The sequence below is a fragment of the Nestor notabilis genome, unplaced genomic scaffold, assembly GCF_000696875.1.
Source record: "Nestor notabilis isolate BGI_N333 unplaced genomic scaffold, ASM69687v1 scaffold10169, whole genome shotgun sequence".
In the NCBI taxonomy this organism is placed as follows: Eukaryota; Metazoa; Chordata; class Aves; order Psittaciformes; family Psittacidae; genus Nestor; species Nestor notabilis.
Window position 1 is genome coordinate 13,453 of NW_009945046.1, and position 23,994 is coordinate 37,446.

General features: G+C 43.7%; 1 protein-coding gene across 1 annotated transcript; it reads right to left on the reverse strand.

Annotated features, from left to right (window-relative positions):
- Nucleotides 1–14,493: 14,493 nt before the first annotated feature.
- STYK1 (serine/threonine/tyrosine kinase 1) lies at nucleotides 14,494–21,637 on the reverse strand. The gene is made up of 9 exons (XM_010022705.1): nucleotides 21,529–21,637; nucleotides 20,519–20,662; nucleotides 18,616–18,864; nucleotides 18,144–18,325; nucleotides 16,493–16,576; nucleotides 16,034–16,242; nucleotides 15,765–15,805; nucleotides 15,368–15,464; nucleotides 14,494–14,698 (listed from the first exon to the last, which is right to left on the reverse strand). Exons 1-9 carry the CDS (start codon nucleotides 21,593–21,595, stop codon nucleotides 14,494–14,496), a joined length of 1,278 nt encoding a protein of 425 aa, XP_010021007.1. The 5' UTR covers nucleotides 21,596–21,637.
- Nucleotides 21,638–23,994: the final 2,357 nt, after the last annotated feature.

The following is a 23,994-nucleotide window of genomic DNA, read 5'->3' on the forward strand; positions in this document are numbered from 1 at the left end:
AAAAGTCTTCTTTTTTATAATTCAATATAAGAAATTAAATAATTAAACTTATTAAAACATAACATTATAGCATTACACGGCAGGGTGGTTGGAACTAGATGATCTTCAAGGTCCCTTCAAACCCAAACCATTCTGTGATTCTATGACTCTGTAACAAACCAAACTAAATGCTGTCCTCCATCGTGGACCTGGGGATGTGCAGAAAGTACCCATTCTTTAAACCTAATGTTCAAAAACGTAGGTTACAGACAATTCGGCTTGTATCTGACTCCTCTTTTCTTGTCACGAACAATAAACCACAGTAAATCCACAATCCGAAAAGCTAACACCAGCTCTGAGGAAATGCTGCCTTTGAAGACATCAGCTTTGACCAGACAGGAAGCATTAGGTTTACAAAAAGCTTTGTTAAATAGGTCATATATCATGATTAATAACAAAGACAATGAGAAAGCTCTGAGTGCTTCTCTTGCACAACACCGTCTGTATGTCTCAGTGCCATTTCTTTGTGTGTCTTATCAGATAGGCCTGGTTTGCAACATGCCCGTAGGTTAAGAGCTTAAGCAAAACATCCATTTGTGGTTTGCATGTTCATTTATCGGGGGGAAGTGGGGGAGCTGGTGTTTGCTGCTGTTTTGTGGTTATCTTAGACTCGACACTTCTCATGAAAATACAGAAGCAAAATTAACAACAAATAAACTCATCTAATGAGAACAGCCTACATATTTTTTACAGTATACTTTTCCATACTGTACTGTACTGCTCCTTTCTCTTCACCTCATCTTGAAGACAGGTTGTGGTGAAGAGCTGGGAGCTGCAGCACACCCGCGTACGTGCAAGATGCTATTGGTATAATAAAGAAAGGAACCCTTTCCAACCCTAACTATTCTATGATTCTATAAGCTAAATCTGCTACAAATGTTTAATTGCTTTCATTATTGTTAAAATGATTCGGTTGAAAAGAAATGAAATATTTCTCCAGTGGCAAGAGCTCTGCTACAGCCTTTCCACATCAAATATTCTTTTCTTACCCCCCCAGCCCCATGCATCGCCAAGCACTGAATTTTGCAGTATTAGTCATAGGAAACTGTTCAAACTGTTGCTGCTCACACTGCCACTGAACTGCTTCTGTAAAACTATGTGGAAGGTGAGAGCATCCACTTCAGTACAGTCACGCTCTAAATGCAAAAGAAGATAATAGTTGACAGAGACACAAACCTGCTGCATATAAAAGAGCAGCAGAAATGGCAATGACTGAAAGTCTTCAGCCACTAATTAATGGGCCAGCAAGAAACTCCAGACACAGCTTTGGAGAGGGACACCCCAAGCTTTGTAACTGATAAAAGGAGGGGGAAGGAGGAGGAGGAGGATTTGGGATGTACGAGGTGGACCTGTGCAAAACCTGTTGAGGAACATCTAGGAGAAGGGGAGTGACAGGAGGGGACAGGCCATGCAACCTCAGTCCCCCCCCGATGTGTGCCACTGCTGTAAGGGCGAGGTGTCAGCACCCAGGGGCGCGCTGCAAGGGGCCGTGGAGCCAGCTCCGGGGCTGGAGGAGCGCAGGACCCCAGTGTGGTGCCAGGGGCTGCGGTGGGTGAGGGTCTCATCCCAGCGCCTGGGTCAGGACCCGTGTCTGTGTGTCCTGCACAGCTGCTGGGGGGACTGGGGCAAGGGAGGGAGTGATGGGTGATGAGTGGGGAGCGCAGCCACTGGAGCAGGATTGGGGGTCACAGTCCGTGCGGTGGGTGCCGGGAGGAGAGCGCTCATGTCTTCCCCAGCCTGGGCTGTGCGGGCTGTGCGTGTGCAGTTCCCATTCCACGGCAAGCTCCAAGCTGCACTAGCTGGGGGTAGGAGGCCTTGGGGCTGGGCAGGGGATGAGTTTGGAACAGGGTCCGTGCCGATGAATGCAGGGAGTCCCGTAAGTGTGGGGCTCCTGTGAGATGGGTGTCTGCGGGGCTGGTGAGCGCGGAGATGGACCCATTGGTGAGCAGAGGGCTGGGATCTGGGCAGGTGAGTCAGATGGAGAGGTGCTGTGCTGGTGCTGGGGGGATCCATGACTCTGCGTGTCTTGTGTGTGTTTGTGAACTTGGAAATAGCTGCACACCCAAGCGAAGCAAAAAGCTTTTCAGCGCTTCCCACCATCCAGCAGATGTCTGGCAAACAGCAGGGAAGATGGGCTAAGCACACGTACGGTTGCTTGGCAAGAGGAATGCCATGGCCGCAAAGAGCCCTCCTTCCATCCTCCTTCCCCTGGTCGTGGTGGTGTTCCCTCTATTGCTTCTCATTCTTTTTATCCCTGCCCTTTCTTTAGCACACGTCCCCAGAGGCACCGCAAGCCTGGCTGAGGGGTCAGCCGTGTCCTGCAGCGGGTCTGCTGCGGAGCCAGCAGCCCCCAGTCTCTTCCCCCAGAGACCATCCCCGCAGCCCCCCCCCAGCCCACAGCTTGCCACAGGCACCCAGCACAGTCACATCCTGCACCCAGTGCGTCCCTGGGGAGTGCAGAAGGGGCACACGCAGCCACAGACACCAGCCTCCACCACTGCAGCATCTGGGGTTGCACCCCAGGCACTGCCTGCCTTGCCCTGTGCATCCCTGCGCTGCAGCTTCCTACTCTTCAGAGCTCAGTTTGGAAAGATGGTGTTATTTCTTTTCTATATGCATTCTGCCAGGGGGCTGTGGGGGAAGGGTATGGGTTTTCTCTGGTCCTGTTGGTATTTCACAGTGACTTTTACTTTCTAAGGGTCACTTTTCACCTCCCATCACTTACCTTTACTTGTGTGCTTAACATCTAACACTGAAACAGACATTCTTCCAACCTTCTTTTCTTTTCCTTTTTTAATGAATTCTGTCATCTGTAACCACATTATGTGGTTCACGTCTTTTAAAGACATAGCACTGGATGGCTGGTCTCTGGTGGTGGTGTCTACTCCCCATCCAGGACTGTAGCCGTGCTGCTTCCTGAGCTGGTGCCCCTGTGAGCAAGTGTGTTGGGGCAGGGGACAGCAGGAGACATGGAGAAACAGTGAGAAACACCATTGTGAGGCTCGGAATGAACTAAGACTCCTCTGTCTGGTACTGAAGTTTTCATCTGAACTGCTACAGGCAGGAACAGAGACTTTTATGAACGTGAAATCCTGTGTTGTTTTCTTCTGAAATTCATGCATCAAGGACGAGGGGTGACGGTATGAAACTAAAAGAGGGGACATTCAGGCTGGATGTGAGGAAGAAACTCTTGACAATGAGGGTGGTAAAATACTGGAACAGGTTGTCCAAAGAGGTTCTCAATGATTTCTTTGCCTCAGTCTTCACCAGCAAATGCTGTAGCCACCCCATTCAGGTCATGGAAGGCAGATGCAGGGACTGGGAGAATGAAGACCTTAAATCCACTGTAGGGGAGGATCAGGTTCGAGACCATCTTAGGAGCCTGAATGAAATCAACCCACGGGTCTTGAGGGAACTGGCTGATGAAGTGGCTAAGCCACTGTCCATCATGTTTGAGAATTCGTGGCAGTTGGGTGAAGTTCCCGATGACTGGGAAATAGGAAACATAAACCCAGTTTTTTAAAAACAGTAAAAAGGACGAGCTGTGGAACTACAGGCCAGTCAGATGTAAGGAAAAAATTCTTTACTATAGGGGTGCTGAGGCGCTGGCACAGGGTGCCCAGAGAAGCTGTGGCTGCCCCATCCCTGGCACTGTTCAAGGATAGGCTCGAAAGAGCTTGGGGCAACCTGGTCTAGGGGAAAGTGTCCCTGCCCCTGGCAGGGGGTTGGAACTACATGAGCTCTAAGGTCTCTTCCAGCCCAAATCATGCTGTGATTCTGATTCTATTTCAGGTTACTACAAACTCATCACTAGTAAAGCAAACTTATTAATAATAGAACAGCATATACTCTCATGGTAGATTACTTACACGCATAAAAAGGCATGTTCATCGTATTACCACTACCAAGCACATCAAACCGATCCCGCAAGTGGGAGACCAAATGCATCCCAAAGGTGGGACCAAATCAAACCAATCCCACAAGTGGGACAAATGAAATAACAGACAGAGGCTCACTTCAAAGATGATCCATGGCACAAATGGGAGCCAACGAGGCACCCCTGGCAGTGGCCACATAACTTGTTGGGAGGTCACATAGAAAAGCTCGTGCAGGGAGTTCGACCTGCTCAGGACAACGAGGAGTACAGGTAGCATGGGAAGTTCGCAGAGGCAGAGGTCCCAGTTTGGGTCAAAAATAAGTCAGTTTTGTATCACAGACACACAGATGGGCACAGGAGACCACCACCTGGAGCAGCCCATAGAGGCACCTAGTTTCTATTTTTCACTTGGAGCAGCCCATAGATGAGGATGCTTTCTGTTCTCCCAAAAGAGTTTTTGTTTTTCCAGACAGTTTTCCTGTTCTTGCAGCTAGAGCAGCCACTGGCAGTTACCAGTTCTCACTTTCCTGGGATGTTTTCCCCTTTTGCCACATGATAAGTTTCTGTTACAATTCCTTGTTGTTGCACTTGTTGATGGTATCTCAGGCTGCCTCTGGTCCCTCAGTGCCCACCTGCACTTCAAAGGTGCCAGCTGTGCTTCTCAAGGATGCTTCTTGTTTCCAGGCCTTGTTCCCAGGCTGGCAGGCATCACCTCTGCTGGTATTTCAGCAGACATTTTCTTCTGTTTAGTACTTTCCCCCTCATAAACAGGTTGTTATTATGGCTGTTGACATCAAGAAAGAAACGTGCATTTCTGAGAGAAGTCTGAAACTTAGAGTGTGATTTGATGCAGCCAACTCTGAACCTTGCAGCTAGTTGTGAAACTTCTCTAAGAAATTTTTGTCTCTATTATAATACAACTTGAAACCCAAATTTTCACAGGTTCAGAGCTGAGCTGGAACAGAGGAGGAGGGAGAGAGGCCAATTCCTAGAGCTGCACTCTGGTACACTGGCTCCTCTGCTGGGACATCCAACACCTAGGTGTTCTTCATTGGTTTTGGAACAATGGTCATGGATGAACAACCAGGACCCAGATGTGACTGCCCTCACCCTATAAAATCATTTAATGTTTTTATATATGTAAGTCAAAAAACCTGGTTAGTGCTTGGTTTGCATTACCTGTCTTACATGCAGTGTGCTTCAGGCTGGGCAGAAAACAACCGGGGCATTAAGTTCTCATCACACAGAAACCTCCTTTGGCACCCAGCAACTTAAATAAATAGACGTGTAATACAGTGAATAAGCACTGTTCTGACCAGAGTTGTTCTCAGAATTATGATGCCTACTTTCTTCAAGCCTCAGCTTATTTTTGAGATATTGTTCCCAATTCCAAAATCTTGCCGAGAAGCTTCTGTACAACTACACCCCAGTTTTAACATCTGCGTGTTGTACATTGCATAAATCATGATGATCTGCAAGGAACTGCAAGAGTTTTCAGGCTGCATGCACATGTACGGGCTGGAAAAGCAGCTGGAAATCATGACTTTTCACACTGTGCTCACAACACAGCTGCTAGCAGGAGCCGTGTGGATACTGACCTCGATGTGAAGTTCTGTGTCTGCCTTCTCACGGGTTTCTCTTTCTAGTTTTAGGATTTTCCTTTCTCTCAGTTTGGTTTTGGTGATGAACCAGAGTAACCACAGGCATTCTCTGGCTATTATTAACATGAGCATTAAGATTTTGAGTTCGTGTGTCCGCAGAAGGACAAAAATGACAATGTCATCTATTCTTGCCTGGTCACAGAACATACCTTTGATAGCATGCCACAGAACTCCAAGTCTTGAGTGAAGTAAAATAACCCTCTCACTATTTTCATCCTTTACGTTTTCCTAGACCTTCTCTCTGGAGAAGAAAAAGGAAGCTATAATTAAAGGCCTGAGATGGGCAACTGGTGCTCAAAGAAGACTACAGTCCTGGTAAGCATGCCTGGGGACATGCACCACAATTACCTTGCAGGTAGGATATAATAGTAGGACTATCAGCGATGCATCTTGCTGCTGTCAGGTACCAGATGAGCACTGAGCAATCTCACTTCAAAAAACCCCAAACCAACAGATGCCTACAGGCCACAAACAGACCATCTGGAGTATCCCAACATTCATGCTCACACTGTGCCATCCTGAATGACAAGCATGGATAGGAAGCAATCACCAGGTATCACAACCCCCTTCTTGTCACAAATAGTGCTTCATTTCAGGTCCCAGCTTCTGCCAAAATCAAGCCAACCGTGGCTGAAAAGACAAATTTGGGCACTGGTTAAATCATATATAACCACAGTCCAGACCTGCTTCCAGTGTGCCTGTCCCCCAGCAATCCTCCCTGGCACTACCACCAGGAACCCAGGTTACAGGGCGAGATCCCAGTGCAGCCAAGTGCTTTGGCCAATGTGAGGCAACTTGGCAGCTTTACCCCTGGAGTGAAAAGCAGGCTCTGTAAGAACCAGCAAGATAACCTACACTGGAATTACTGTGTGGTGCTGGGCAAAAACTAAACTATCAGATAGGGGATTATTTGTCTAATTTAATCTCTTCTGACTTAGTTCCCAGATTTCCAGAGAAGAGAGCTCTTTCAAACTCTTTTTTCCTTACCTTTGCCAAGAAAAGCAGGTCACTGAGAAATCACAAGGCTGTACTGTAGCCACAGAACTCTGGTTGTGCCCTGAGTCAGGAGAAACATACAGCTCCTCTCACTGAAGGGATAATTCTCATGTTTTCATTCAGCTGCTCCTGCAAACAAAAATTGTTTTAATTAATATGAATCACACTAGCACCTCTTCCGGCTTAGAATACTCCTGGAGGACTTAGTCATATCACAGCAAATGCAGGTACTGCTCTACAATCTTAAAGCAGGCAACTGTGCTCAAAATCACTGATTTTTGAACAAATTCAATACAGTCTTAGCTTGACTGCCTCGACATTACTACAGTGCCAAGTTCTTCCAGGTCCTATTTTGATGTATCAGATTCGCCCTGGGCACTGCACTGAAGGGCTCTAGATGTCATTCCAGGAGGGAATGTATCTCACAGAGCAAACATGCATTGTGTTATTAATGAAGAAACAGGGAAAGGGTAAGCCTGCAGTGACTGGCAGGAAGCAGGAAGAAAGGTGCAGCATGGGTCTCATGACAGGGCTTGGTTTTGTGCTATCATCTTAATACCACCCAGTGTGTGAATAACAAGCTTCCTGATAAGCAGATCCAGCACCTTTGGAAGGTAGTGGATGCAGGCAAGGGTCATCCTGTTGCAGCAAGAAGACACAGTTATTTCTTCCTCTGCCACAACATCTCAACTTCTTTAACCCTAACTGTGCTCTTCACTTCCTATTTTAACAGTTCTTTTGCTGTTGACCGTAGATGCTGGCATCTTTACTTCTACTGAAAAATGCTCCAAGAAGGAAAACTTAAAATCTAGTGTGGACAGAAATCACTCCTTTACTCATGTGCAATATTTACATTCTAATCTAAAGAGGATGATAAATATTTCATAACGTGCCTCGTTGGTAGTGTTGTGGCTCCAGCCTAGCACTACTAAACACTGCTTCCTTACACCATAGGTCTGCTATAAGTTTCTCAAAGTCAATAGTTACTGTAAGTGAAGCAGAGGGTGAAGAATGGAAGGAGAAGGTGAAGTGAGTTGGTTTGATTGTAAGAGATATTTGTATTGACCAAGTTAATCCATATATGACAAAATTACATGTTTCCTATTTACCTGTTTTTTACACTTCAGGATGGAAATTCACACTCAAGGTAGAACAGAGATTTCTGTAAGGGAGCGATTTCTGTGAATACAGTGTCCTGGGTGATAAAGCAGGATGTGTCTGATGTCAGAAAGCTGGCCAGCTGCCTAGAACCTGGAGAGACAAGAAGCTGCCTCACTCCCTGTGCATGCTTCTGTATCTGACAAGATAGGAGCTGTAAATACCACCTCAGGGGCATTTTCAATACACAGAAAGAAATCTCTAACACAAGACACCTCAAAAAATAAAGCAAAAAACCAGCATGCTACATAAAACAGCAGCAGGGAGAAGAGGTTTGAAATAACACCCAGCCACACACTTACCAGTGAAGGTTAAGCCTCCCCACTCACACTTCATGATCTGCAAGCTCACCCCAGTCTTAAGAGCTCAGAAACAAGTCCAGGATGACCTTTAATTCTATGGTGTCTGACAGGAACAGGAAAAAAAAGCAGTGCTGGGTAAGAAACATTTATCAAACCCAAGAGCGAAGTAAGACAGAGGATCCGTAAGTTGTGAGACTCTTGGAAGTCCAGCAATTTTTGCTTCAGCTTTAAAGGACACTATATGCGATGCAGGCTCTACAGATACATCATCCTTACTAAGATCCAACACTTCAAGTCCTTGTTGCTTTATCTGATGTGATACGGCTTTTAACATGCCAATTGCATCCACATCAAATTTGCTCTAAACATACAGGAGCACTCAGGAGAAAATAGTGTGGCTGTGCTTTCCACACTGCATTTCTTCATCTGCTGCTTACTGGCTGCTCACATAAAGCTCAGCCACATGGCAGGGCGCTTACAACAAACCAGCAACCACCAAACTCAGTTTTAAAGATGCTATGAAAGCAGCCATATAGCACAGCAAGATTTCAGTAATGATTTTCGGAACAAATTATTCATAACTGAGGTGTATCCCACCACTTACAGCAACAAAGGCTAGGTCAGATGCCATTCCAACATTAGACCATCAAGAATGGCGAGTAATTTGCAGTAGGGGATCATACCAGATTATCAACACCTTTAACATGAGCGGCAAAGTCACTGTGGATAAGAAGTGTCACTGTGTTCAGGAAGCATTCTCTAACCCCAGTATATCGCTTGGCCTGAAAAAATAGGTATTTGTTGTCAGTCCCAAATAATTTAATGACACCTTGGCAGTGTTTTCTGTGTTCTTTCTGCCATTACAGATCTGAAACGTCACCCACAGCCACCCACACCTTTCATGTTGTGTGCACATCTTAAAGATAAGACCCTGATCTCCTCTCTTGGCTTCACAAGGCTGCATTGGCCAAAGTCAAATGTTTCTCTCCAGCCATTAGCTGTATCTAGCAGCTTTTATAACCTTGGAGCAGAAAAGCTACTGCCACACTGAACAAGGCAAGCACATGTTTTGTCTCCAGTGTTTAAGAAGTACTAGTTAAAGCTACCCTGCTAACCTTTTAAAGCTTTTCTGCACAACTCTGCCTTAGATGTGTCTATTTTAACCACCTCTCCAGAGAATAAGGCCTTTAAGCCTTCTGCCCTCACTACTTTTGGAACAAATTCCAGAAATGTGTGATCATTTTAACATGCACAAGTCCAGTCATGGACTATACCAAACATGTTTCCTGGACATCTTTGCTTTCCTGGTATGTTTTGTACATAAATCCTTGGATTACCAACAAGCTCTACGAAATCCAGCTGTTTTGCTGAGTATTTATTACACTCACAGGATTGCGGATGCCATACAAAATAAGACTTACTGTATTTTTGTGTGTGATATTAAGTGACTATCTCGTTTTGGTATAGTACTCAAGCCACTGTTGCTGAAAGTCAGTGATGGCAGCTCAGACTGGCTTGCTACATACTCCTATGAGATTCTTGGGAACAAGTTCTGCAGGGGAGAACCGTAAGAAAAAGAGAAATGAAAATAAGCTTCCAAGAGCAAAATGGGACGCACACCCCCACACCCACAAAAAGAAATACAGCATCCTGCAGGGGATGGGATTTGAGACAAAATTATTATAATCCAAACCAATTTACAAGAAGAAAACCAGAACAGAATTCATTAACATCTGGGAAAAAATCACTGGGTAGCAAGCTCTAAGCCACAGAAGGCTCAAACATTTTTATGACCATCACCAAACTAGAAATGTTTTGCATATGAATTATCAGTTTTACACACTGAGTAGAAACCTACCAATGGCCCAAAGGGTTGGTTAGAAAAGACTCCATCGAATCAGTATGCATGTGGGATAATCCAGCAGGAGAAACAGGAATATCTCAGTTCTTACAGCAGTTTAAATGTGGCAGGCTCCATCTGAAAGCTCAAAGCATATTAGAAGACTACAGCGACTGCTGTTACCTGAAATGTATGACTCACTACACATGGAGTTGGTTTAATGCCGTTCAGATTCACAGTTGCACCTAAATAAAATCAGATGTGCAGTCAAGTCCTCCTCTTGCCTCACAACATCAGTTCTTAATTTTAAGGTAGATGTGCAGAGGGCAGGTATGGTGAGACCAGTCAGTCCTGGCACACAGCCGACTGCAGCAACTATAGGGAAACATGGCAAATACTGCAGCCTGTGGGCAAGGCTCAGTTTTGCCACGTTGCTGCCTGTTTCTTGGCTCAGAAACCATGCTGGCATCTTTCCTGAACCTGTGCGAAGTAAAGGCACCCGTAACCCTGTAACAAGGGTTATTTTGACATCCCTTTGTTCTGACATCTGAAAAACTTCCCCGACTTAGTGAGAGCGACTGCTGCAGTGAAGCATGACTGATCCTCGTTATTAGGATGCCACCTCGGAGCAGCTCTGACAGCAAGGGCTGCTCCAGCAAAGGCAAATAAAGAGCAAAATATGCAGCAGGGGAGAGTAAACCAGATCCAAAGTACTGGTGAAGTATCAGCAAGGTGAATGTGCTTCTAGCTTCTAACCTACAGCTATAACGTGTTTTGTGTGAAGCTATGCTGCCACGTCAACAGAAGAGCAACACCTCTACTGTACAACATAAAGCTACCGAAGCAAAATGCATCTTGCAGAAGTGGATTACCATGGGGGCTGTTTAAATACAGGGCAAGAGGAAAACCCCAAGTCACCTCCTCCTTTTGTCGTAGGCAAAAAGACCTGTTGAAGCATTCTACAAATACGTGTCCTGGTTTCTGCTGGGATGTTAGAATATAAAACTAACTAATGTGAAAAAAATAAACACTTTTCTGCGTCTTGGAGAGTTGGGGGGGGTGGTATGTTTGTGAATTATTGTTATTTCTTCGTGGTGCAGTACCTGCTATAAATAAAACCACAAGCTGTTGGAGGGAACATAAACAAATGCACCCTCAGTCCTATGACTGAACTGCAGCCCCCACAAGAAAGCAATTCTGTGGCTACAGAAGAGCAAGTAAGAGCACTGCAGTGTGCTTCTTCTGTGTGCTTAAATGAGACTCCTTTGCTGTATACCCACTGTAGCAGGAAAAATGGAGTCTTAGAGGGTTCAAAAGGACCTAAAAAGCTAATGACTTATCTGTGGTTTCAGGAAGATCCCAAGCATGGTGAAGCCAAACCACAGTGTGAATAGTTAGCATCTGTGCATCCTGTCTGTTGCCACTTTTTGAACTATAACATTTTTTTCTCTCTGCCTGCACTAGACAGAACTTCCTTATCCCTAGGAGGACTGTTGGTGTTAATTCATTTAATGATTTAGATTGGGTTACTTCCAAACCAATATAACCTGGGGAAAAGGCAATCAAAAATGAGAATGCTCACATTGAGAATCAAGCCACTTAATTGAAAGGAAATTAAATCTAGACCTTATCATACAGCAGGAGAGTGTCTTTCTGTGAGTAAATTCATAAGCAGGGTCTTGGCACAGGTTTGTTCACAGGGGAAACTAAAGCAGGTATTTTGTTAGAGGCTGTGAGGTGCTCAGCATCCCTAATTAATTCCCATGTATTCCCTTGATCAGATCTTTGATAACAGAAACAAAATATGAGGATTTGTGTAAAGCAAAAAATTCTTTCTGTGATGCAACAGGATAGGGAGCTCTGAGAACAGTGCTGCATCTGGCACATTTATCTCCCCGTTTAACAGTGCTCCCTAGGAACCACTGTGCATTATTAATCAGGTCCGCAGCAGCACTGTGGCTTCAAGTACCTCTGGTATTTTACAAACTTTGCATGCTCATTAAAATCAATGACCAGGTATTTTCAGCTAAGGCTTGTGTAGCTTATATTATAAAATATAAATATTGAACAAGCAAAATCCCCACTTTTTTGATTAAAGACACTCACCTCTCTCCCAGGCAGACACTGAAGACATACAGGTCTATTTCCACTGGGACTTCAACCATCAGATGTCCTAGGGCAAGTCTTAGCATAGGCACTACTAACTCTTCTGCAATAGCACTGGCACAGCCACAGCCTACTCATAACCTGAATAGTCAAATTATGTGCACTTACATAAATCACCAGTGCAACAAGCCCAGTCATTAAAATCTTTAGTGGAATCAAGTCTGGAACTCACATTAAAGCATATCCACTGATCAATGCATAGCATACAAAAAGCTTACAAGAAAACTGCATACACAAGATTTCTCATGCTATTATTTTAAGCTTAATCTAGAGTTCATATTCAGGAGCTCACTGGGCACAAATTCATATCCTCCATATGATTACCAAAGTTATCTGTGCTGTTTATACATGAGACCCTGAAATAGCTCTGATATCACCATAGTCTTCACAAAATGCTGCATACTGTCACCCTTGTCATAGAGTAGCTAAGAAGGTAATGTTCACTATCCAGATCCTCAATGCAGAAGTCATATAGCAAAGGTGTCACCACAGAGATAAATGCAGTCTATGGTATATTCTTACCACAAGCAGACAACAGTGTCATTGTGAATGCTTACTCTCATCATATGTTATTTTTACTGTACACAAAGCTTTCTTATGTGATCTACTCTTAACATTTCCATACTGTTTTTACAGTAGCTGTTATAACCATGGAGAGATGTCCCAAAAAAACAAAGTAATTAACCCAGCAATTAGCAACTCAAAAGAGGAGCACAGGAACAAATGACCTGCTCTGCTCAAAGGAATCATTGGTTAAAGGTAAAGGTCATCCCTAAGAAATTCAGGTCTGTAAGGACTTTATTGTGAGACAAGCATGGGATAATATGACTTTTGTCGTGTAGTACTCACTTGACCCCACAACTACTACAGGGAAGGTGCGCTATACATGAAGATGTATTACATTAATGTAACAACTTCTGCATCCACAGATATGCAAGTTTCTGGTATGTGTTTGTTTAATACATTACCCATTCTCCCATAGGAAGCTAGTATATAAAGCACTAGAGAAATCCCAGACATTAATTGAACTCTTAGAAGGCAAGAACACAACTGCCTTGGATGAGTCCTTAGTGAACGGACAGGAAACTATCCATGTGTACCACCTACTGGGCACACTTTTTCCTACACTTTATCCATAGGATATTCCCCAGGACACCTCCTCTTTTGAATACCCAAGTGATTCAATTTCCTGGGACAGAAAAAATGGGAGAAATATCCAGAAACATCCTTGTGGTGGGTTGACCCTGGCTGGACACCAGGTTCCCACCAAAGCTGTTCTATCACTGCCCCTCCTCAACCGGCCAGGGGAGAGAAAATATAACAACAGGCTCATGGGTTGAGATAAGCACGGGGAAAGACCACTCACCAGTTACCATCATGGGCAAAACAGACTCAACTTGGGAGATCAGTTTAATTTATTGTCAGTCAAAATCAGAGTACGATGATGAGAAATAAAACCTAAATCTTAAAACACCTGCTCCCCAACCCTCTATTCTTCTCAAGCTCCGCTTCACTCCTGATTTTCTCTACCTTCTCCAGTGGTGCAGCGGGATGGGGAATGAGGGTTGTGGGATAGTCCTTTATGAACTTCTCCTGCATTGGTCCTTCCCACAGTTCTCCACAAACTGCTCCAGCATGGGTCCTTTCCATGGGGTGCAGTCCTTCAGGAACAGACTGCTCCAGTGTGAGTCCCCTGCGGGGTCACAAGTCCTGCAGCAAACCTGCTCCAGTGCAGGATTCCCAAGGGGTCACAGCCTCCTGCGGGCATCTGCCTGCTCTGGCATGGGGTCCTCCACAGGCTGCAGGTGGAATCTGCTCCACCATGGCCCTCCATGGGCTGCAGGGGGGGCAGCCTGTCTCACTACGGTCTGCACCATGGGCTGCAGGGGAATCTCTGCTCTAGAGCCTGGAGCACCTCCTGCCCTCCTTGGTGCACTGACCTTGGTGTCTGTAGGGCTGTTTCTCTCTTCCAGTTGATGGTGTACAGGGTTTTTTACCCTTTCTTAAACACGTTATCCCAGAGGTGCTACCACCATCACTGATGGGCTCAGCTTTGGCCACTGGCAGGTCCGTCTTGGAGCTGGCTGGAACTGGCTCTGTTGGGCAGGGGGGCAGCTTTTGGTGTCTTGTCACAGAAGCCACCCCTGTAGTCCTCTTGCTACCAAAACCTTGCTACACAAACACAATACACTCCTATAACTCAAGCTTCTTGTTACATTTTCTACAGCTTCCTGAAAAAAAAAAAGACCACTGGCAGAATGATATCAACAGGTTGATTTCATCATAATAATGATAATAGTTTGTTGTTTCTGGAATGAAGGAGAGATCTGATATATATATAACGTTTGAAAAACAAAGGGATCCCTCCCAACATACACACCTTATCCTGAGCTTGCAAAGTGCCTAGAAAGGGCAGACTTAGAATTCTCTTATACCAACATGTATCAGGGTCCTTCAGAGTATAGTGTATTCCCTCACTAGATTGAGCACATCAACACCAGCAACATTAGCATAGAGTTTAGGCACCACTAGCTCAGGCACCTGCAGTACTGCATGGTCATTGCTGTTCTTCATAGCTGTTTGTAGGGACCACATCAGGTCTGCTGGAGAAGGCCTGTTAGTTGCATTCCACTGCCAGCAGGACTTCATGATGCTGTACCTGTAAGATGGAGAAGTAGGGAAGCACTGGGAATGAGAAGCACCAACACAAAGTTTTACTACAGTCATATCAATGTCTAGAGACCTCCTCTTTTTCTGGTTCAGGTGAAGTTCTTTCAAGGACCCTCTGAAATATGCAACCACAGAATATCGTGTGGGGACAAATACATAAAGTTGTTTGCCAGAATGTCAACTGTGAGTATGGGAAAAGGGAAAAAGACAGTTTGGTACTCACTTTTGAGATAGCATTATGGGAGAAAAAGCTTCTAAAATTAGAATATGTTAAGCCTTCACAAAAGGAAATATAATGCCTTAGATCTTTCTCATGGATGCTTCGTTTACTTTAGGGAGAATCCTGCAACTTAGAGGAGCAAGATTACACCAGAATAGTCCTGCACCTTGCAGGGAAGCAGTGCAGCAACAAAACGCAAGGGCAGACAAGGGAACAGAAAGAGTAACTTTCAAAGGCAGGAAAGAAAGGGTTTGGCAATCAAGGTCCCATGCAGCAGTATCTAGTAAAGAGATGTGGCAGACATGAAAAAAAGTCTCCTCAGCTAAGAGATGACTGCTTTGTCTGTAGAGATCCTCTGTAAGATCTAGTTTTGTATGTCTCACTTCCATGTAGCTCTGCAGATCTCAAGTTCAATTGTTCATGAAGTAAGTGGCTTACATGGCTTGCTGGCAGCTTGAGGGCTGCTTCATCATGTTCTCTCTCTGAAGGTATGGTAAGATGTCAGAAGGTAGCACCTCAGGATATGGTGGAGCACCTGGAAAGGCAAAAGGAGTAACAGTAGAAAAACTATAATAGGGAAATGGTTGCAGATAGCAGCTTCTGTGTAAGAATGCCTTCCTTCCCTACCAAAATCCATTTTTTTTTCCTACCATAATTCACACTGAAATGAAGTGCAAAAGGAATTGTCAAGGCTTTGCAAAAAAAAAAAGAGGATGCTTATTTAAATGGCCCAACTTTACATTCTAAGATCTGAGATCGGGTCTTGTTAATATGCTGCTTCCTTACATAATTTTTTTTATATTTGCATTTTTTTAATCTATTTGCATCTTCTTACCTAATGTAATCATTTCATACAGTAGAATTCCAAAAGACCATCTGCAAGAAAAGAAAACAAACAATGTTAAACTTCCATTCTAGCTAACTGGCTAGCTTAAATGCATACAAACAACTAGGCATGACCTGCAGAAATGAGAAGAGAAGGCATGAGATACAAAGTGGAGCATTACGCTTAGACTTGATAGGACTTACTGTGAACTTTAGGACATGAAATGATACATAAAGGAGTGAAAGAGATGAACTTCTAGCCCCAAAATTAAATCATACATGTCTGCCTTGATGCTGGAGGCTTTCTTCAGGAGCCGCTCTGGTGCCTGCCACTTGACTGGCACAGTCTTTGTGACTGAGTTGGCACCATATGTGTGAATTTCATAGGCCAGACCCAAACCACAGAGTTTAGCAGTGAAGTTGTAATGAAGGAGGACGTTCCTGGCAGCAATGTCACCATGGAACAATTTCTTCTGTTCAAGATAAACCTGGGAAGTTGGAAAACAAAGAGACCATAATGATTTTTAAAGGAATTTTAATTGATACAAGTTTTCATTCAATTTATGCCTGTCTTCCATGCTGTGGAATAGGCATGCATGCTCACCAAAATAAAGCAACCATGTATGGCTCAGTTTTAACAAAGCACATCCTCACTGCTTAGGTCAAGAAGACAGGCCACCATGCAAACTTGTGTTGCAATCAGGAAGGCAAAAATGTAGCAAATACGAGCAGACTTACCAGAGCTGCTGCAACCTGCTGTCCAACTTCATATACTTGCCTCTCAGTGAGGTCATAGGGGACACCATCCATTGTCATTACATCCTAGAGACAAAAGAGCAGATCTCGACTCAGACAAATGCCATAGCTGTAGCATACTAGGCGAATGTTTTCTTCTAATCTAACAAGATGAGTACTATCAAATCTTACACTCCCCCAGGTAATTTCCCAACTGATTATAAATTGACTGAAATACAAGGGTACATGGATGGGTGATGTTGATGGATGGATGGTGTGCTGGGGAAGACAAGTACGTTAGAGACAACTGGTGGGTAAATTGAAGGGTGGAGAAGAGATTAATAGGTTAGACAGAAATGGGTAGCATACAGAACAATGAAAGATACATAATTACAACGATGAGTAGAAAGGCACATTTATAACATAGAAATGGTTATCTTGTATGAGACTAACAGTCCATCTCTCTTACTATCCTGCCTCTAACAGTGACCCTCTCTGGATGCCAGATGAAAGAAAAAGAATAAAATAAGCACGCAAGTTTTTTTTCTGTGTCATTTTCCAGCCCCCCACCTATTTTCAATTTAAAGATTTCCTGGGATAGTTATGGTTTCAACATATTCTGTAACCTCTGAAAGGCTACTTGCCATGAATGTATTCAGTCTTGTCTTGAACCCACGTAAAGTTTCCATATCTACAGAAGTCAGTGGCAAGGAATTCCACTAGTCAACTCCCCACTTCATGAAGAACCACCTCATTTGTTTTGAACATGACACTTGGTAGCTTTATTTGCTACCAGTTTGACCTTCTGCTGAACAAGACAATAGGCAATCTCTCTGTATTTACTGTTCCAGATGTAGCAAAATTATTCATATAGTGACATGGCAGAGTTTTGTTCCTATGCCTTTCTTAATAATGCTTAATACTTGGTTTCTTTTTCAGCTTGAGTTAACATTTTCATACAATCAGATCCATGATTTTATTCCTCATCAGCAATGGGCAGATATGAGGCCAACATTACATATGTGAAGCTAAGGTTGCTTTTCTACATAGTCATAATTTCATTTGTAACTATGCTGAATTTCGTCTGTTCTTTTTATTGGCAGGTCTCTCAATCTTGTCAAATCCTGCAGTTCCACAGGGTAAGCACTTGCCTTTACCAGCTGGAATCATTTCCTCACTGTCATCCCATTTTCTAGATTACTGATACATACAACAAACAGCACCAGGTCCCTCCTGTGCAAGTATCAACCTTTCACTCATATGCTCTGTTTCCTGGTGTTATAACCGCCCTGCTTTCTTAAAAGTATTTGGAGTGAGACATTATTTAAAACTGATTAGAAATTCAGATAGCTATCTCAACTCTCACTCTTATTCCAGTGCCTGCTGTATCTTTCAAGAAGCTCCAGGTATCTGTAGGACTATGGACTATGTCAACTTCTCCAAACTGTATCGTATCAATCAAGATATCCACTAATTCCATTCCAGTTTAGACTTGTGAAGAACTTCTTTGGGGGGTGGAAATAGTTTAGACTTATATAGAGGGATGCATGGAGAGATGAAAAGAATCATCTATGACTTATAAACTATGACTTATAGATAAATAAGTACCTAAGGAATTTAAGAAGATATTCTATCATCACTTCCTTTGACTCACCTTCCGACACATCCATAGAAATGTCAACAGGTCACCAAGAGAGACATCTTCCATGACCATATAAAGTGGGAGCTGACCTACACAGCATCCAATCAATTCAACCAGGTTCTCATGATGGCCAAGATTTTGATGGAATTTAATCCTTCCCAGGAAATCCTTTACTTCCTGGGGACTAGCCAAGTCTGAAAGAACAAAAAACCCAAACCAAACCAATCAAACAAACAAAACCAACCCCCTCTCCCCCCTCAAAAAAATATCTAAACCACCAAAAGAAGGCAGCAAAGAACAGGGTGAGTAGCTTAAAATCAACATGAATAGCAATCTTCTTTAGTGCTACCAAGACACTCCTACCAAAACAGCCATATAGACTAGCTAACATGATACTCAAAACAGCTTGTTCTTGCCCAGCAAAGACTGCAAGTTCTGCCCAGCATCATGTCTTCGATACAGAGATCCTGGCCATGTGCCTTACCTTTTAAAGCTTTCAGTACTACAGTCTTAGTCCTCCCAGGGTTCCCAGTTTCCAGTTGTGCTCTGTAGATGTTCCCATAGCGGCCACGTTTTATCAGCTGCCAAGTGCCTGGTGAGAGTTTCTCTTGTGGTATCTCCAGTTCTTTCAGAGTCAAGGATGAAGAATTTAGCAGGCTTTCCACAGATGTCTCACTCAGCTGGATATAGTGGCTCTCTGTTGAGCTGTATTCCTGCTGATTCTTGTCATTCACTGACAAAAGCAAATACACATGATGCATAAAACCAGACAGATGAACTCTTGTAATAGGTGGCAATGCCTGTCCTTCTAGCCTCTCTGATTTTTACCACATAGTGGCTTGGAAATCAGGACAAAGTAAAGAACTGTTATTGTACCTTACTTATCCTGGCCTTTGAAGAGGAGAGGGAATTTATCTCCAACTCCATTTGATAAAAAGGCAGAATGAGTCTGGAGACCTCTGTTATATTTAACTATGTAAACCTTCTAGGACACATTAGTACTTGATTCCCATGGGCTGAAGCACTGACCATTTTATTACCAGCTACCAGTTGTTAGAGAAGTGACATGCACAGGGTGTTCTCACAGGATGTTATCTCCGTTCTCAATTATTTCCTTTAATATAGGCTGAAAAGGCTTTTTCCTCTACAAAATCAAAATCAATTCAGTACTGGATTTTCATTTCTACATTCAGTTCCATAGAATTTCATTTCTGCAACATGTGTTTTTTGGTATCTACAAACCTATTGTTATCTACAACCCTTTCCCTCCCTCTCTCCCCGCCCCAGTCCCTGTTCTATTTCCTGTTGTCTCCACAGGAAGTGGGAGACAGCAGCTTGAAATTTTTCTTAAATTTTCTAAATTTATCTTAAAGGATAGAAAATAGATTAAGTAGGTGTGATCTACATCAAAACGACTGTCATTCACAATTACCCCAGTGAAACTCTCTTTGCAGTAGCCTCTAGAAGTCTGTTACATAAACTCACTTTGCAGGTCTCAAGGTATGTTATCACAATGTGTTAAACAGTCTATATGATACGTTGCTCTAAGTTTTCTCAGATCCATCAATACTACAGATTGAACTACTGCTACTGCAAGTGGCATAAATCAGGGTTCTCAGTATTTTTAATTTTCACTCAATTGCTGACCCCCACTCAGGCTCTTCAGGCCAGACTGACAGCCAGCCATACCTGAGCCAGCTTGTGCCCAGGCAGCCAAGAAGGCCAACAGCATCCTGGCCTGTATCAGCAATAGCGTTGTCAGTAGGGCCAGGGCAGTGATCATTCCCCTGTACAGGGCACTGGTGAGGCTGCACCTCAAATCCTGTGTTCAGTTCTAGGTCCCTCACCACAGGAGAGACATTGACGTGCTTGGAGAGGTCCAGAGAAGGCCAATGGAGCCGGTGAAGGGTCTGGAGCACAAGTGTGATGAGGAATGGCTGAGGAACTGGGATTGTTTAGTCTGGAGAAGAGAAGGCTCAGGGGGGACCTTATCACTCTCTACAACTACCTGAAAGGCGGCTGTAGTGAGGTGGGGTCAGTCTCTTCTCCCAAGTAACAAGTGAAAGGACAAGAGGAAATGGCCCCAAGCTGCGCCAGGGGAGGTTTAGATTGGATATTAGGAAAAATTTCTTCACAGAGAGGGTGGTCAGGCATTGGAACAGGCTGCCCAGGGCAGTGGCGGGTTCACAAACCGTGTAGACGAGGACCTTAGTGATATGGTTGAGTGATGGCCTTGGCAGTGCTGGAGAATGGTTGGAACTGATGATCTTAAAGGTCTTTCCAACCAAGTTGATTCTATGATTCTATAAATGCTATTGCCTAATGGCTCAAGCAGTAAGGAAATGGGACTGTCTTCTGGCCACTGATGACTAGGAATTTTTTCTTACCTTGGTGTCCAGATGCTGACGACTGCTCCTGCTTTGCTCGCAAGCCTCGGCAGTGGAGCCAAAGGATCACAGTTAGCATGATGACAAAAACACCCACAAGGAGAACCGGGACAACAATCACTTCAGTCTGATATTCACGCACAACTACCGGAAGAGAAAGAAAATGGGAAAATAAGGACTAAGCAGCATTGCCTGATGCACACTGGTTCTGTGTAACAGAATAGTAACAACATATTTCAGTACCTTTCAACCCCAAAAGTTTATCTATCCTCTGCTCCTTGGAATAGCAACTGAACACTGTTAGTGCTGCCACCCTAGTTTTCAAAGGTGCTGAGTATCTAAACTACATGAAACCACTGGGATGCCTACACCTGAGGTATTCTTTGTAAATGTTGTAATAGAGAGGCTGGGAATTGTAGCCATGTGTAAGTTTCATCCACCAGTGCAATAGAACTGGCCCTGACAAAGGGACAGCAGGGAGATGAATATTGCTATGCCATCACAAATACATGTGCAATTATAGCTTCAGCTCCTTCCACTAAAATTACAGGAAACATTTTAAAGAAAATAAGGTGTAGACATTACAATTAACAAGGATGTTGCAAGTAACTAACTCTCTTATGTCCCCAGATTTGGAGGTGATGCTCTTTTTGCATAGGCCAAGACCACGTTTCACTTCCCAAAGACGACAGAAAGTCATGAAATCAAAATCTGACAAGTCTGGTCCCTGGTGAAGCTGCAGGAAATCTTTAATGGCTATATTATGTCTCATTCAAAGCAGAAATACTCTAAAATGGCTAAAATTATGTGAGATGAATCCCACCACAAAGGCTGCATCCCCTTAGAAGTTTCTCTCCTGAGACACAATGCATGGAAAGCTCAGTCAAATCTTTCTCTGTGGGCTGGGATGCAGGTGGAGGAGGGGCAAGGGCTTGGCCCCCTTTCTAGCAAAGCTGAACTTCCTGCTCAGCATGTGAAAGTTATTACTTGAAGGAATCTGGGAATCTTACCACACAGCTTGTCATTGCTGTTGCATTCCAGTAGCATACGTGTGAATCTTTTTACATCCCCTGCCATGGTCAATTATGAGCAAGTGGGTCTCCAACTTCTGTCTTCTGCACAGACACAAAGAATATTAATGACATTTATTGTGAGAAAGGATGATTTACGAAGCAACAAGTGAGCTGAATATGGAGCTTTCTGCTCCTTAAGATCAGTCCTTGTGCCAAGAAGCACCACTGGGACTTTGAGGCTTAGAAAATGATACACGACATCCAATATCAAATCCTATGAACGGCAGACTGCATGAGCAGGGAGAATTTAAGATTGAGCTTGTTCTACAGTGCTTCACAAGCAAACAGGTATGCCTAGGCCTAAAGGCTAGCATATGCACAAAAACTCATAGGGCTCCTTCAACACTGCCAGGCCCATAACTAATCTGAAGCACAACATCTGGAACTCTGCTGCATTTGTAGTTAAAAATCCAGAGCCTGTGCACGCACGCAGCTTTCTAGCTGTAATTTCTGCTATCACTAATCCCTTAGTATGTGCAATCATACACCTACAAAACCTTCTGATTGTATTAAGTGCATTTACAACTTGTACAACCCCACTCAGACAGGGATAGACTCACCAGTGTATGCCAGTGTCTTCGAGTTGCGCCAGGACTGCACGTAGCTGCAGACCACTTGTACAACCCCACTCAGACAGGCATAGACTCACCAGTGTATGCCAGTGTCTTTGAGTTGCGCCAGGACTGCACGTAGCTGCAGACCTCTCAAAACACATCCCTGTTGTAAAATTATAGCTATTCCACATTACAGGTGAAGATTACCCCTGTAGAAATTCGTATTTCAGTTCAAATTGGCGTGTGTGGTTTTGTTTATTCTCTGGAGAACACACAAGCATTTTGGACGATGCCCTACCGCTACACTAAGAATTCTACCTTTACTGAGGACTGAAGTAATAAGACTGGAAGAGGCTCTGTGGTGCTGCACTGATTTACACCAGCAGAGGAACTGGACTCCTAGTTCTAAACTGCAAAAAAATAATCAGTGCAGTGCATTCTGCCAGTGATGACTGACAGAAAGGCAAGGCATGTACATTTAGCCACTGCTACTTACAAACATTGCCAAAAAACTAAGTTTAACAGCTTCACAAACTGTATAATCTAGAATGTTTTATAAGCATCAGGACTCTCATCCTTTTAAGTACTTACTTTATTTTCAGCTATGAGTTCAAGGCAATTAACCTCAATAATAATATATGGCATCCTTACTGCTAATAATATGGCTTTATGGAAGTCAGTGACGGTTGAAATATCGAACAGTTTGTTCTCATGCTAAATTGATGGGTGAAATTATGCTTGATCAGTTGCACAACAGAGGCAGCAGAAAAAGGAAAATGGAACATATCTACACTTTAAGGCATCACAAAAGGTCTGTTTCATTTCTTATTTCCTTTGAGTCTCAGTATGCTAGCAAATTTACCTGGACTCACGGTGTGGCTACGTGAATCCAATCAAAGGAGGAAGAATACAGCAATAACATCAAGCTTTGCAGGTGCACTCTGAAAGCAAGCACGCTAAATCAACCTAACTTGGCTATGGCACATACACACGCTTACACAAAAATACACAGGATTAACCATAAGACCATAAATCCTAGCTTCTTTCACTCTCAGATTGCACACAGATATGAAATACACATATGAACAGACATGAGAGCAGCACAAGAAAGCAGACTTCAGGACCATTAGCCAGCAGTCATGTTGAATAATCTGAGTTACAAACAGGCCAAGCTCCATTTTAACACTAGCTAATGGCTTTGCTTCCTACAGATGTTCACTAGAAATGCACACTCACATTTAAATGATGTGCATGCCCAAGGCAGATACAAGGACACACGTTCCAACTTGTACTTACACAGAAACATGCTCATACAATCACAAAGATCCATGGAAGAAAGCTTTGATGCAGCAACAATGCCTGTGCTGGTCCCCCATTCATGCAAAAAGATTCCTACCTCCTCCCTTATGCACCTCCCACCAGTGATGCCAGTGGGTGGCACCCACGTTTCCTAACCATGCTCAGGGGAGAACTATGGGATCCAGGAATAAAAATATTGGCAACCCCTGGTGCTTTATTTGCACTGGCACTCCCATTTGATGCTGTTGCTTACGGAGCTGCTCAAGAGTTACCACTGGAGAAGTCTGATTAGACAAATTCATTTACATTCTATGCCTCTATCCTCTTGCAGAACTCTGGAAGCAGGAAAAGAAGTTGCACTTAAAAAGGTAATTCTGAAGTGTCTTTCAGTGCTACTTTCCAGGGCGAGGCCAAATAAATTCTCATACTTAGCTCATTCTGCAGCTTACTTGTCTAAGAATAACTTTATTGCAGTTCCTACATTTCCATCCTCACAACCAAAGTGGTAACTCAGAAATCCACATTATATATTTAATAAATATTAATATAT